This window comes from Xiphophorus couchianus, chromosome 6 (assembly GCF_001444195.1).
Source record: "Xiphophorus couchianus chromosome 6, X_couchianus-1.0, whole genome shotgun sequence".
Lineage (NCBI taxonomy): Eukaryota > Metazoa > Chordata > Actinopteri > Cyprinodontiformes > Poeciliidae > Xiphophorus > Xiphophorus couchianus.
The window spans coordinates 2,689,971-2,704,550 of NC_040233.1; the positions used below are offsets into that span (position 1 = coordinate 2,689,971).

Consider the following 14,580-nt stretch of genomic DNA (forward strand, 5'->3'; position numbering starts at 1 on the left):
CTCAACTCTCTAAAAGAGCATTTTACATTAAGACGAGAAAGTTTTTTGCTATAACAAGACATAAAACTTGTCTTTGTACCATGAAACTTTCTGGGCTTAGCGAGTTTTGGATTCCAGGTTTTCTCAATTTAATGAGAAACCTTCTCATTTTCATGAGAAATTGATTCATTTTTAAGCTCTAGAGTTAAACACTCCCATACGAAAGTATTCAAATCCTGAAACATTTTCACATTTTGTGAAGTCACAACCACAAACCTTATTGTGCTTTATTAGGATTTAATGTAATAAATTCACAAAGTGGTGCAATCATTTGGACTGATGGCGTTTCAAGATTTTTGCAAAAATCTTGCAGCCAATTGCATTCAGAACTTCTCCAACGTACCTGAATCAAATGACTGAATAACCTCATCAGCTTGCTACCATGTTCTGCAGAGATCTGGTAATGATGCATTCATTAGACTCAGGTGAGTTGCAATAGGGATGCATCTCATACAGTCGTTGGAGGAACCTGAAAACTGAAGTTGGAAAAATCTTGAGACTGTTGGATAGAGGTTTCCTTCAGGACCAAACCATCCATCCAGAGCTACAGTGGAACTTTAGGGAAAGCTATGTTTGTGTGCGAATGGCACAGTCAAAGTCCAGACTTAAATAAAATATATATTTTGTCAGAAGACTTTAACAGCAGGTCCACAAACAGTTTCCATGCATTCTGACCAAGATTGGGCAAAGAAGAAAAGGTAAAAGAAAACAGGTGAGTCTGTAGATATGTGAAACTTTAGAAGACTTGTTTTGTAAACTGTTTCCACAAAGTACTAACTTTAGAAGGTTGAATGCAAATGCACAAGTTTTATAGGTTTTTATTAGGAAACCATTTAACACATTGGAATTTAGACTGGCAATCCAACCATGTACAAACAAATTAGTTCAGGGGATAGTAAACATTTTTGCAATACAGTTGCTGCATTTCTGTTGACCATATAGTTGCACTATTTGACATTTTGAAAATAAATTTGCTTAATGAAAGCCCAGCAATTTCAGAAAAAAAGTGCTATGATGAAAACATTTTGACGAAGGGTTTATGGTCGTATTTAAATTGGTTTATTTTGCAAAACTGGAAACTTTGTTTTCACATCACACGAGTCACATGATCAACAACCGGATGTTAATTCCAGTGCAAACCACAAAGAACACAGGAAGTAGTTTCAGGATGATGCTTTTTACTGACTTTTTCTTTTTTTGCATGAACAAACTTATTTGCAAGGGATTTAAATTGTGTGTCTTATTGAATGGAAACACCACAATTACAAAATTGTGTGGTTTTTTTTTTTGTCATAATCAGAATATTAACATTTTGCACATATTTGTAACGGAAACACATTTACTATAATGCTCTTGTCTGTCTAGGTTTTACCAGCATGCAAACCAGTTTATGTCCTCTTCATATTTCTTTCCCCAGTATTTAGTGTCACTGGATCAAAGTAGATGGAGATGCATGTGCTTCTGTACACACTGTACATGGTGGAGATGATGGAGGTTCATTCAGAGGCCTGAGTATTAGAGACTGAAGCACCTGATCCAGCAGTGAGGCTCAACACACTTGACCCTGCAGCGGTACAATCAAGCAATCCCTGTTCAACCCCGGGGGGGTGTGTGGGGGTGTGTGTGTGCGTGTTTGGGGGATGGGTGTTAAGAATAGAGGGAACATTGTTATGTTCTCTGCTCCAGACCCCCATGGGAGAAAATCCTGCCATGTACCTGAACAGATTCCTCCTCTGGATAACAAGGACACACGCTTCAGATATATATCCACACTGCGGTCCTATCAGTCACACAATCTGGACGCCCTTGGCTGAGGACACACACACCCGCACACCTGCTTGTGGTGTAATAAAACACAACAAGGTGAGGGTGAGATGTTACACCAATGTTAATGCTGCTAATCTGGTGAGATCATTATCCTCTTCTATCCGATCTTTTTGGGAAGGACTCGTTCATAACCGTCGCTAGAAGTAACCCAGCTCAGCCGCAGAGGTAAATTACTCATTTACACACACACTGAAGGGAAGCAATGTGCTTAAGGCTGATTAAATTAGCAGCACAACAATGTCCCACTGCTGCAATAAGGCGCTAATATGGAAAGTTTACTGTCAGAGGAGCAAGGTTACAGTTTTAGGTGCTGTAAGGTGCATAGTTGGGTGGGCATGTGTGTGTGTGTGTGTGTGTGTGTGTGATGTGGTGGGCGGTGGTCTGTTTTGACAAACCATGCTGTTAAAGATATAATAGCAGCATAATCACCGCCCCAGGCTGTCATTCTTCAGGATAATGGCCTTCCTATTCTTTGGGGACGCATTACATCTCAACCCCCACTTTTTTTTTTTTTTTTTTTTTTACATTTTCAAATATTTTAAATCCGAATCCTATTTCTTTTTTGCACATGCTGTGTTTTGCTGAAAATGTTTCATATCATTTTCTGCTCTTTCTTACAACATTTTTTCAGGCAATTAACAGTCTGTGGTTCTGTTTGTTTGCTTTGATCTGCTGATATATATTTAAAAACATTCAGAAATATTTTCAGGCTTTGCTGCCTTAGAGGTTTAATTATTTAAGAAAAGTCAAAATGATCATGAAACTGACCTGTAAAGCTGAATGTTACATTTCTTATTAGCCGTTAGCTTGTTTAGTATTACTGACAATAAAAAAAGTATCTGTCTGTATTCTATAAAGAATGTAGATGCTTTACCTCTAAAAGGTAGAAAAACCTGCCAATATTTCCAAATCCAGTATGTTCCACAAACAGACTGAGGTTGAAGCTAAAAAACATAAAACTGGGCAACTTTGCTGTCTTCTGTTTTCTTCCTGTTACTGAAGTTTTAATTTCTGCTTAAAAGTGGCAGTAAACACAGTTTCATCTTCTTAAAATTGAACTTTTAACCCGTGTGTGCTGATTTTATTCATAAGGAACCTTAGTGATGATGAAAATGACTAACCTTGAATTCTTCCTCCCTCAGTAACAACTTCCCATCTAGCCAACTACTGATCAGGACATGTAGTTATGGAATATCATCTTCGAGATGTTAGCATGTCATGACAGTCATGAGGCTGTCGTACAGCAACAGTCTTCAGTCAGAAGCTTCTTCAGATTCGTTGTAAAACTGACTGCTACACCACACACAACGACTCTTTACACATCCTTGGATGATACATTTAATTTCCCTTTGAAAATAAGTAGTTTTGAATTGAAATGAACAATCTCAACATTTTTAATTGAGTATTATATCTCAATATTGAGATATAATATTGACTATAAAGTCACAAAGCAAGATATTAAAGGACAACTACGTTTTAACTGATTCAGTTAGAGTACAGCTGTCAGCGCCCCCATGTGGTGTAAATGTTCTGTACAAAACACGGCCACTACAGATCTCCAAGCAAAGCTTTTATTTGCAGTTACTTTACAACAACACTAGTTCAAGTCTACATAATGGGGAGAAGCAATAGAAACATCTATGCAGATGATCGTGTCCTTCTCTTCTCCTCCATCGGAAATCCATGCATCACTTAAACCAGCAGGATGGACAGAACGGTGAGAGGTCAGCATAAAAACGACAACAGAACCCAGACAGAGTCCATACAGGGCGACACAACGGGGCATGGCTTATTTATGCTATGAAATCTTATTCATAATTATGTTTTTTTGTTGTTTTTTTGCTACTTTTCAGTCCAGACCCATTGCACATGAACATTGTATTTGTTTATGTTTTTATTGATTCCCAGAAGTAAAGATGTATATAGTTTATGAATGACTTTCAGCAAATATCACCTTGAAAGCTGGCGGCCAAAGTTCACCATCAATTATACATCATAATTAGGAGCTTTACATTACCTTACAAGTAAACATTAATAGATAGACCTTTTATGTATATCATATTTAAAAAATAATGTGTTTTTTTTTTTACATTTGAAGAAAAAATCTTGCAGCACACATGAACTGAAAGTGGAAGAAAGCCATGAGAGCCCTAATCAAGTACTGACAGTCAGTGTGGCTTCAACACAATATGAGGGGGAGGAGAGTTTTTCCTTCTTTCTCTTTACACAGGATATCGCTGAAGTCATGGCAAAAATCATGTTTGAGGTTTCCAGAGTGTGAGCTGCTTAGAATGGTATGCATGCTTATAATTGCATTTGCCCCAACTCCCTCAGCCCTGGGCCAAGTGTAATTAAAATCTCTTAAAATTTGACTGAAATAATTTTCTCATTATCAGGCCAGCGTCTGCAGAAAGCAGCACATCACCGCCCATTTAACTGGCAGATGAGTCACTTTGAACAGTGCTGCTGGGTTTAGATGTGTTGACACAATGTGTCATCAACACATTGTGTTGATGACATCTAACACGATGTCATCAACACTTGTGCACAGCCACTTTGCAGGTCATTTTTGTCACTATTGATTTACTGTATCTTCCAAAGTGCTTTTACTTATTCTCGGTATTCTTCTAAACATCGTCACAGAAACAGAGAGCATTCACCATCAGTTGTTTACATCCTTTTCAGAATTGTTCAGGATGTTCACATTTCACATCATGAGTCAGTACAAAATGTGTTTCTTGTCACTTGGACTGTTGCCCCTTAGTGCAACATGTTTAGTGTACATGTTTATACAAGTTGTATTATTGTTGGTATTTTTACAGACAATTTACTTTTGGACGGCAGGCTGCAGCAGAAGGTGCGAGGACATGAACATCTCACAAAAGGGGACAGTTTGGGATTTTGAAGTGAGGTTCTGCTGCGAGGTTAGAAGCAGTTAATATCTTACCTGTAGTTTACTGAGTTTAAATTCCGTAAATGAGGTGACATTTAATGTGAATTTGTGCAACATAGATAATCTGAATTTAGCAAAAATCCAGATTAGTTGGTACTGGAGGTTGAAGCTAACAGCTAGTCTGTCAAAGCAGAGCTCTGCAGCCTAAAGACAACTCTGATCACGAAAAGATTTACATAAGAATCCTTTGTATTTCGTTGGAATAGCTAACTATGTTGCAAATTGGAGACTGTGACATTTAATGGGATTTCTGTGTTTCATGAAATCTGAAATGTTTTGCAATAAAAAAAATCTAGATCTAACGCTCTGCTTTATCAAAGTATTTAAGCTTCTCGTTAAAACGAGAAGCTTTCTCAGTACAATCAGTTGCAAAAGTTTTTTGTTACAACAAGACAAGTTTTATATCTTGCTAAAACAAGGATGTTATAGGACAGTTTACACCTTGTTAGAAGTCATAAAGGAGCTCACTATGACTCTCCGTCTTCTCACCGTTTCTTCTAGATAACATCTTAAAATCCTGAGGTGTTGCTGTTCTACTAATACAACATTTCTATAGCCATATTTTTGTTATAATAAGATGTAGATCTTATTATAATGAATGTTTAAAATCTTATTTAAATGTTAATTTCATTCCAAGCTCAGTTAAGTTCACTAAAGTTGAAGAAAAAAACAAAACACCTACACAATTATTGTTCTATTTTATTTCATTGCTTAATTACTTTAAAAGAATAATTTAAAATGCAACTATTCAATGAAACATAACACAATTTCTCAGATAGTAAGAAAGAATCTCTTTAACCTTCAAGCCGTCATCCAGTCTGCTTTGTGCAGTTGTCTACATTAAAGCCAATCATGATTTACGCTGGAGGACGAGGCTGGAGGCGGTGCGCTGCCAATAATGCTCCTCTGAGTCATACGCAATGAAACTGGAACATGTAAAGTGTTTCTGCTCAGAGTGGCCATCTAAAACAAAAGAAAAGCAGCTTCAAAAGCAAAAAATAATTGTATAATTAAGGGAAATTTATTTACAAGGATGGATTTTACAAGTTCTGTCTTACTTTCCTGTTGGGTGGCTATTCTGCATTAAATCTTCTGTTCTCACTATGAGTTTCACACACAACTTCCTCCCTCCACTTCCCATGTAAATAATCAAGCTATAATTAATTCATCATTAATTGATTATTTACATGGGATTATTATTCTGTATGAATAACAGTTTAAAACATATGTGAGAATTGTTTAAAGGTTCAAATGTGTGTTTTGATAAAAGACTGCTTTAAGATGCTAGGGCTCTGCTTGAGTAGCTGTTGGCTTCAGCTATTCTGGATTTGTACTAAAGAGAGCAGAGATGCAGAGCAAAGCCTCTTTCTGACTAGAAAGAGGTTTTGGGACAGAGTCTGGTGGTTTTCTTTTAAGTCTGACATGCAAGTTCTGATTTCGACTGATTCCAAATTTTTCTCCTAAAAACGACTTTTAAACCAGTGCATCAAAGTACATGTTGCGCATTCATGCAGTTAAAGGCCAAAACAATTCTTAGTTTTCATATTTTTATTGAATAAAAAGTATGTATATCAAACACTAATCAGAGCTAGTCAAGGGAAAATTAGCCGATTCCCAACTGACCGACTGATTGGTGCATGTCTACTAGAGAGTTATCCTCTGCCAGAAGGATATTAACTGCTTATGTCATTTTAACAAAAGCTCAGTTCTAAAAATCCCAAATGATCCGTTTTAAGTTTGATCTTCTTCGGTCCGAACCCTCCTGGCAGGCTTACTGGAGCTCTGCATGGGTGCTAGAAATCTATAACGGTCACACAGACATAAGCGGGATGTGTAGGTGTGGTGCAGGTGGAGCTTCTCGCCTTATACACACCGCCCTCCAAAGCGTCAGTTGGACAGCGTGTCCAGTCCCAGCGAGGCGGCGTGCTGCTTGGCCCTCAGACGCAGGTTCTCGATGCTGGTGGTTTTGCTGTTGTGGCTGCTGAGTCCGCCTGCGGCTGAGGCCTGCAGCAGGGGGCTGCTCCACACCTGCTGGGCGTGATGGGACAGAGACTGGTAGTAAGACTGGCAGGGCAGGGAGCCCAGCGGCGCAGGGGGCATGTTCACGTTCACTCCCAGGTAAGGGAGTGACGACGGGGCTGTGAGGTCAAAAGCCGCCGGGTAGGGCACCAGGTTGTTGGTGGCGGCCATGTGCTGGCGAAACTGCTCCTGTAGGCGAAACAGGCTGAGGGGGGAGGACGAGTAAGAGTGGCTCTGAGAGAGAGGAGCTGCGCTGACCAGGCCGCCGGAGGACGAGGAGGGCGTTATGGACGGAGAGACCAGCGGGGAATCTGCACAGAGAAACAAGTTCTCATCAGTTTAACAGTCACTTCCTGCTGAACACTGGCTGTGTTTCTATTAAACATAGAACTGCGCAAATTGAAGTTACAAAAATAAATGTGCTTAATGGAAACACATTTATTAGAAATCCTATGTTTTTTGATAAACAGATTTTGTGCTATGATGAGGTGGTTTTTCAGCTGTATTGACATACATGTAATTTGAAAAACTGCAATAGAAACATTTTTTGCATCACACAAGTCACATGATCGACAGCTGGATGTTACTACTGGCGAAAACGACAAAGAAGATGACAGAAAGTAGCAGGAGGATGATGGTGGCATGTTTTTAAATGATTTATTGCAGTAAAAAACTTATTTATGAGTGATTTTCATTGCGTGTCTTTAATTCACTTTCAGCTCCATGCAGTTGTAAAATTATGTTTTCTTGACATTTGCGGAATATCGACAAAGTTTTTCTCAAATTTGTAATGGAAACGCAGCTACTGATTAATCTAATTAAAGAGAGCTTTAAAAAGCTCGTAAAAAGTTTTGTCATTAGAACTTATTGAATCTACTGCTTTTCTGTAAAATCTCTAAAATCACAGACTACAGTTACCCCAAAACGTAGCTGGTTCCGGTATAAGAGGCTTGAATAAGACAACCGTCTATCTGATGACTGAATTATAAATACATTTAATGTAACTGTTTACATCTGTCACTGCCATGATTTTTATTGACTTATCGCATGAACAAGCTTAATTACGTGATTTTAATTTCTTTTTTTTTTTTTTATTGGAAACACCTCAATTGCGAAATTGTATTTTTATGACATTAGCAGAATATTGAGAAAGATTTGCGCACCTTTGTAACGGAAACGTAACTAACATGGTTTCTCTCTGTAAAACATACCCGGTTTGGGGCTGAGACTTTTGCAACCCGGGGAGGGATCACCCAGGGTCTCGCACTTCGTCTCCTCTCTGACAGATTTAGTCTCGTCCTCCTTATCGGTGGCGTTGTCCTCTGTTGCCGAGTCGCTGCCCGAATGCTCTGCCGAGGTCACGTTCAGCTCCATGTCCAGAGGAACGTGGCGGACCAGAGGAAGGTCTGTTTCCAGGGAGGAGGAGGACGGAGAGGAGGATGATGGAGGGAGCTGGGTGTCAGGAAGGATGGTGGCAGGAGGAGGAGCTTCCTCCTTCTCGCTTCCTCCTTCCCCAGACACATCCTTCTGCTTCTGAAGCTGCTCCTTCTGCAGGCTGCGCTGCTTCTTCCGGAACTTTGCTCTGCGGTTTTTGAACCAAACCTGAAAGTTAGGACAGGAGAAGATTTGACACAAGAACGACCCAGAGCATCCTCTTCATGAGACCGACTTAGAAAGACACAGTGTCTTCAGTCAGAGGCCTCTTCAAATTCACTGTAATACAGACCGCTACAGGAGATCTTTCCTGCCCACAGCCAACACTATTTACAGTAACTCTGAAGAATATTGAACTAATATGATTTACAACAACATTTAATTTCCCTTTGGGATCAATCAAGCATTTTTGAATTGAATTTGAATCGTGTGAAATGACAATTTCATAGATCTTAACAGAGATTATTCTATTTGACAAACATTTTTCAACGTAAGTGAAATTTATGATGAATATATTTTTATCTTTTAATTTTCAAAAAAATTTTCCCCCCCATTTAAACCATCCTGAAGAGATTTTATTTAGTTTTCTATCACAAGAATCCATCTTTGAGACAGTTGAATTTTGAGCCAGTATTCACCTAAAAATTCTTATTTAAAATTCCATCACATAAACAAGCTCAGTAAGATCCCTTAAATTCTTAAATATTTACTATAAGCTCTAAACCTGGGATGTCCAAACTTTTTGTCTGCTGTGCCAAAATTGCCAAGTGAAAAGAACTTATATTTTTAATAAAAACTTATACTGTAGTATGTTCCAACTTGATAATGTACTAAACAAATGAACAGATTTGTTTGTTTGGAAAGAGATGTGTAAACTATTGTAGAGCCAAAACTTAAGAGTTTTGCAGATTTTCCACATTAAGGGAAAGATTTGTCAGGTCCTGAAAAAATAGAAAAAACGTTGTCAGTTCGGAACAAGGCAGGATTTAGGTCAATCTGGATTAGAACTGGATAGATTTTGCCCTTGCAAAAAGTGTGTTTGTGTAAAATAGAATACTTTGTATTTTAATAAGATCTCATATTTGTCTGTAATCTCTCTGAAGATAGAAACTTTTAGAAATAAAAGTTTCTATCTTCATGAAGTATCTGTGCTGAATGTTGTAAACACTAAATAGCTGAGGTCATTTTTTGCCTACCTGCACCCGTGCCTCTGGCAGGTTGGTGCACATGGCAAGGCGCTCCCTCATCACCACGTCTGGGTAGTGGGTCTTCTGGAACGTCTTCTCCAGAGCCTCCAGCTGCTGAGCGGTGAAAGCTGTGCGGCTCCGGCGCTGTTTGCGGTGCTGTGAGCCGTAGCGAGCCTCCAAGATGATGTCTTGAAACGTGCAGCCGTTGGAAGAAAAAACAAAAAAGGGGGCAAGTTTTATTTCACTGTGCACAGATGACAGATGGTGTAGTTTGTCCAGAGGTTGGAAGTTTGATTTCTTGGTGCAAAGTAGCACAAGAACCATGAGCTAATTCCATTAATTATTTACGAATGTGTTTTTTCTCATAGAATGAATTACATTTTTAAATCAGGAATTTCACATTGAGTTAGAGGTACATGATAATGCATATTTTGGTATTGATCTGATACCAAATAAATATCACTGATAAGCATTGACTTTTTAAATTTAAGTTTGACTTCTGACCTTTCATTTTCTTTTTTGCTGAATTATTCTGTTAAAATCTGGGACATAATTTGAAGAAAGTTTATAGCTATCTATACAATACTTATACAACATGAGAAAGATAAACAATATCAAAATCAAACAAATTTGTAATTTTTTTCTAAGCAAAGTGCAAAATAATTATCATTTCAATGAAACAAAACAAAATCTTTTTTAAGGTAGACTTGAGAAACTACAATATAGAAATTTAAAAAAATCAGGAGAGCATCTGAAACTAAAATATCAATCTTACCATGCTGGTATCAATCCGATACTGATATTTTGCATCGATATGTCTACCTACAGTATATATGTAATACTTTAATTACATATCTATTCAATAACAGTAAGTTTGCATTTATGTCTTTTTCTAGTATACTCAATTAAAATTTTATATCCATCAAGATGATTAATTACTTACTGTTTATTTATTTTGGCCCTTTTGGCTCTCCATACAGACCACATTTAAAACAACTATGTTTAAACACTGACTGTCACACACTCTGTGTGTGAGGTGACGGCGTGGGTGTGAGTGAGTGTGTAAGCACGCGCTCAATTACCAGCTAGTCTTTCGGCCAGTGTGAGCGCGTGCACGGAGGGCCGGTAGTCGGGCGCGTGCTGCGCCTGTTGAGCGGCCTGCTGGTGCAGGTTGTACATGGCGCTCAGGGAGTTCATGGCGTGCAGAGAGTAGCCGTTCACCCCGTAGTGCTGCATGATGAGAGGTCGGCACCTGCGGAGGGTAGAAGAGGAGACAAGGGGAGAAGAGAGGGCGACTGTGAATTTTCCTGAAGAGGCAAATGGTAGCAGAGAGAAGCTGCTCTTTGGACGCGCTGCGGTTGTTCCACAGAGGAGGGGATCACGGGCTTTAACTGCGCGAGCTTTTTATTATAGCTAAATGACAGCAAGGGCTCGGGGGGCCAACACATTTTATCGTGCGCACTCAGACTAAAATGTTATCCATTAACATCCAATTATCGCTCTGTTCAATTCATTAATTATACAAAAGACTTTTAATTGGGGTAATTATAGCTCGTTCCAGTAATGAACCGTGACGGATGCTTTATTCATGAACGTATTCAGCCGTTCTCCAAGAGGCCCAAATCCTCACTGAAAGCGGTACACTGACAGATCAAGGCAGTGATGAAATGTGTTGGGAAATAATATAAGGTGATTGGTTCCGCGTCTCGGCTGTAGGACCCGCTAACCAAACCATTTCATATCAGACTGAGATCAGATGTCAGATTTCTAAATTCTAACTTAAAAATAACTCAATTTATTGGCCAATGTTATTCTTGAAATAAAATATTAATGGAGAGGCCACATGAAGAATATATTAATGTTTCCCGGTGTATGACTTCTTTTTTTTTTTTTTTTTGGAAAGTTCAACCAGCGTTTACTTGATCTTAAAGCTTTAACCTTATTCAAAACTACAAGTCGTTTAGGTGCAAATCAAAAATATATAATCAGGTACTTTTATTAAAATTTGCCATTTTAAGTGAATTTTGTTTTTTACTCGACATGCCACCAAATATAATGACAATTTCTAAATTATTCATTGATTTGTTGGTGAATTTAAACCAAAAATAGTCACGATTTCCACTTCTTAACTGGTGCTCGTGTTGAGGAAATTCTTCTGTGATACGCTTGTTTAGATCTATCAGTTTGCAATTAATTCGAGCAAATGTTTTACAGAAGATTTTTCATCTGTTCTCAACACACTTAATGGTTTATTGTAACTGAGCTGAACATTTAATTAAATGTTTTCTTTATCGGGATTGGAATAAATTTTTTGCGGAGTAAAAAAAAAGAAATAAACTGAAGATTATTATTACTATTATTATTATTATTATTATTATTATTATTAATAATAATAATAATAATAATAATAATAATAATAATAATAATAATAATAATAAAGTTAAGTTAAATCTAAAATGTAATATTGGGCATTGGTTTTCCAGGAGTTTCTTAAGTTTTAGTGGCTCTGTGCACGTGTGCGCGCCTGTGTGCGTGTGCACGTGTTGCCTGCAGTGCCCATTCCCAGCCTATTAACTGGCTGCGGCGGCTGATGAATGTGATCAGAGGGCAGTGGGGAATAGTTTAATTCGCCGGGACAGAAGGTGCTTCGCTAAACATTTACTTTGCTCCCTGAAGTATTCCAGTTGAATGCCCGCACCCCCTCCCTGCCTCCGCCGTCCCCTCCCGCCGCTCTCTGGCGGCCTCTTATCCCACCGCCCTGGGGCAACGTTTTGGCTGAGATGTATGGCTTCTCCGCGGGTAAAAAAAAAAAAATATATATATATGCATGTTGATCCCCATTTGGCTCCCCGTCTAATGGAAGTGCAAATAGGTTTCGACTGCGAGGCCCTCCATTCATCATCAACGCTGACGCGGACGGACGCGCGGCCGGGCCGTCAGCGACCGATTGCTGAAGAGCGCGCTGCGTTCCTCGTGCAGGGTGATGGTCATGCACTTCCTCTCAGTTGCTTTTATCTCCTTATCTATTAAAAACCCGCTTCTTGAAATGGAGCAATTATAAATGCGAAGGCCCGCTCATAGTTCACGTAAGAAAATCGTAATTCAGCTAAAATAATTACTTTAACTGTTTTGGAGCCTTTAAACTGTCCCATAATGACTGGCAGCTTCGCTCGTCCAAAACAAATTCTGCACAATAGCTTGTCAGGGTCGTTATTGTCATTCATAAGCCGCTCCGAGCTTCAGGCGCTGACTTGGGCCCTGCTCCCGGCTGGCTCCCATTATCAAACAGTCATTATGGAAATTTGCCTCGTACAGTGATACTCTCTGATCGGACCAAATTAGGAAAAATGTTATTTGCTATATCCTCTCTCGGGGGCACGAGGCGACCCGACGATCTGTTGTTTGGGTTTTTTTGGGGGGGGGGGGGGAGGGGGTTCTACGTCATGCAGCGTAAACTGTCAGCGCGAGGGATTCCTCTTTAATTTGCACAGTGCAGCTGGAATGGTTACGAGCATTGTTATTATGATGCTTTTTATACGCAGAGCCAAAATTTCTATTTGAGATTGTTGTGATGTCAGTGTCAAACTAAAGTAAGAGAGAGTTTCTTTAACCTGTAGAGAGTTGAATATAAATGACCCGATCGACTTTACAGACTGGGCGGTAATCAGCACGCTGTGGAGCTGAAATATCGATGCATGGCTGCAGAAATTTTGCATTGACTCTTAACCTTACTATAGGAAATATGATCATGAAAAACAGTTGACATTTTGAATTACTGACACCGCAGTTTTTGCTGTTAGTTTTCAGGTCTAGGCCGGGGTAATGGCTCAGTTTTAATTTGTTCCTCCAAGATAAAAATGAAGAATAAATATTCTTTATTAAAATCTGTCTTTTGACGTAGTAGTCTCCCAGTAAGCTGTAACTTAAGTGAGAGCATGCACCAATAAAAAATAAATAAATAAAAAAAAGGTTTAATTTATTTATGAAACGCGAATTCAACAATATATGTGACTTAAAGGGAAATTTCAAGCCAAACAGGCTCAATTCATATAAAATTATAGTCAGACGAATATACTCAAATCACAAAGGTATGTTGCAGGTTCAGTTATACGCAGCACAATCCGACCATAATTAGCATGAATAAACCACAGATTTAGTTCGCTTAATCATGTTGGTAGTTGGTGAAAAGTCTTCTAAGGACTCTGTATCTGTAGCCTAATAGTACTTCCAGGTTTTTTTTATCCATGCAATAACTTTCTTTAGTTTTTTTATGAAAATGTCTCAATGGATATTATTTATTTTTTCTTTTTTAAATTGGCACATTAAGGACAAGAAAAACAAAAAGTGTCACAGTATAAGTGTCATACTTCTTCAGACTACATCGACAACTTTAAGAATCTGAGGCTACCGAGTAAAAGGTCAAATAATAAAGGATGACGGATATAATAAATAAATACGGTAAATAAATGAAACTCAGCTACCTTCAATTCAAACGGCTCCTTCTTTTCTGCCCCCTTCTCCTCGGACAGAGTCACTCCAGCCTCCAGAACTCGGTGTTTCTCCGGTTTCCGTTTTTTTTTTTTTAATTTACCGCCTATATCGTGTTCGGTTCCCACAACCGGGTCAGACTCCGTTCGGTTCCGTTCGGAGCTGCTTCACGTCAAGTCCAACTCGCTCGCGCGCGCTCCGCGGTACCCCTGTGATCTCTAGTTGCTGTGGGAAACCGCCATCTGCTGGTGCTCGAGACATCCCTGCGGAGGCATTTTTAAGGAGAGCAGCACGGGGGTCGTCCAGGCTTTTGATTGGCTCCGCGTTCTGTCAGTTGCGTGAAGTTGACGTCCCGGAGTTATTTTCTAACGTGATAAGTTTTGGCACATTATCTTTACTAAGATCCTCCTCCTCCACTTTAACTGTTATGTCATGTTTTTTTTTTCTTCCTAAGTTGATAAACTACTAGGAAAATGTTGTAGGCTACCTTAATTTATTTGGCCACTAAATCTGAATAAAACTGTTTATTTATTTAAGCTAAAATGTAAATAATTGGTGAATGCGTAAAAAGAAAATAAAAAATCTCAAGTTTACCCCGATAAGCTATTCCCATGAATATGAAGAGGCCTCCCT

At 38.9% G+C, this 14,580-nt stretch overlaps 1 protein-coding gene across 1 annotated transcript; it reads right to left on the bottom strand.

Annotated features, from left to right (window-relative positions):
- Window positions 1–3,423: 3,423 nt before the first annotated feature.
- dmbx1a (diencephalon/mesencephalon homeobox 1a) lies at window positions 3,424–14,294 on the bottom strand. The gene is made up of 5 exons (XM_028019391.1): window positions 13,941–14,294; window positions 10,542–10,711; window positions 9,469–9,647; window positions 8,050–8,440; window positions 3,424–7,149 (listed from the first exon to the last, which is right to left on the bottom strand). Exons 2-5 carry the CDS (start codon window positions 10,693–10,695, stop codon window positions 6,707–6,709), a joined length of 1,167 nt encoding a protein of 388 aa, XP_027875192.1. The 5' UTR covers window positions 10,696–10,711; window positions 13,941–14,294; the 3' UTR covers window positions 3,424–6,706.
- Between the last annotated feature and the right edge of the window lie 286 nt (window positions 14,295–14,580).

Excerpts from the sequence above, each read along its gene's own strand:
- dmbx1a (XM_028019391.1), bottom strand. The coding sequence starts at position 10,695 with ATGCAGCACTACGGGGTGAACGGCTACTCTCTGCACGCCATGAACTCC. Across the intron at positions 8,441-9,468 it reads TGCCAGAGGCACGGGTGCAG|GTTTGGTTCAAAAACCGCAG; the intron begins GTAGGCAAAAAA and ends CCTAACTTTCAG. Across the intron at positions 7,150-8,049 it reads AAGTCTCAGCCCCAAACCGG|ATTCCCCGCTGGTCTCTCCG; the intron begins GTATGTTTTACA and ends TTCTCTGTGCAG.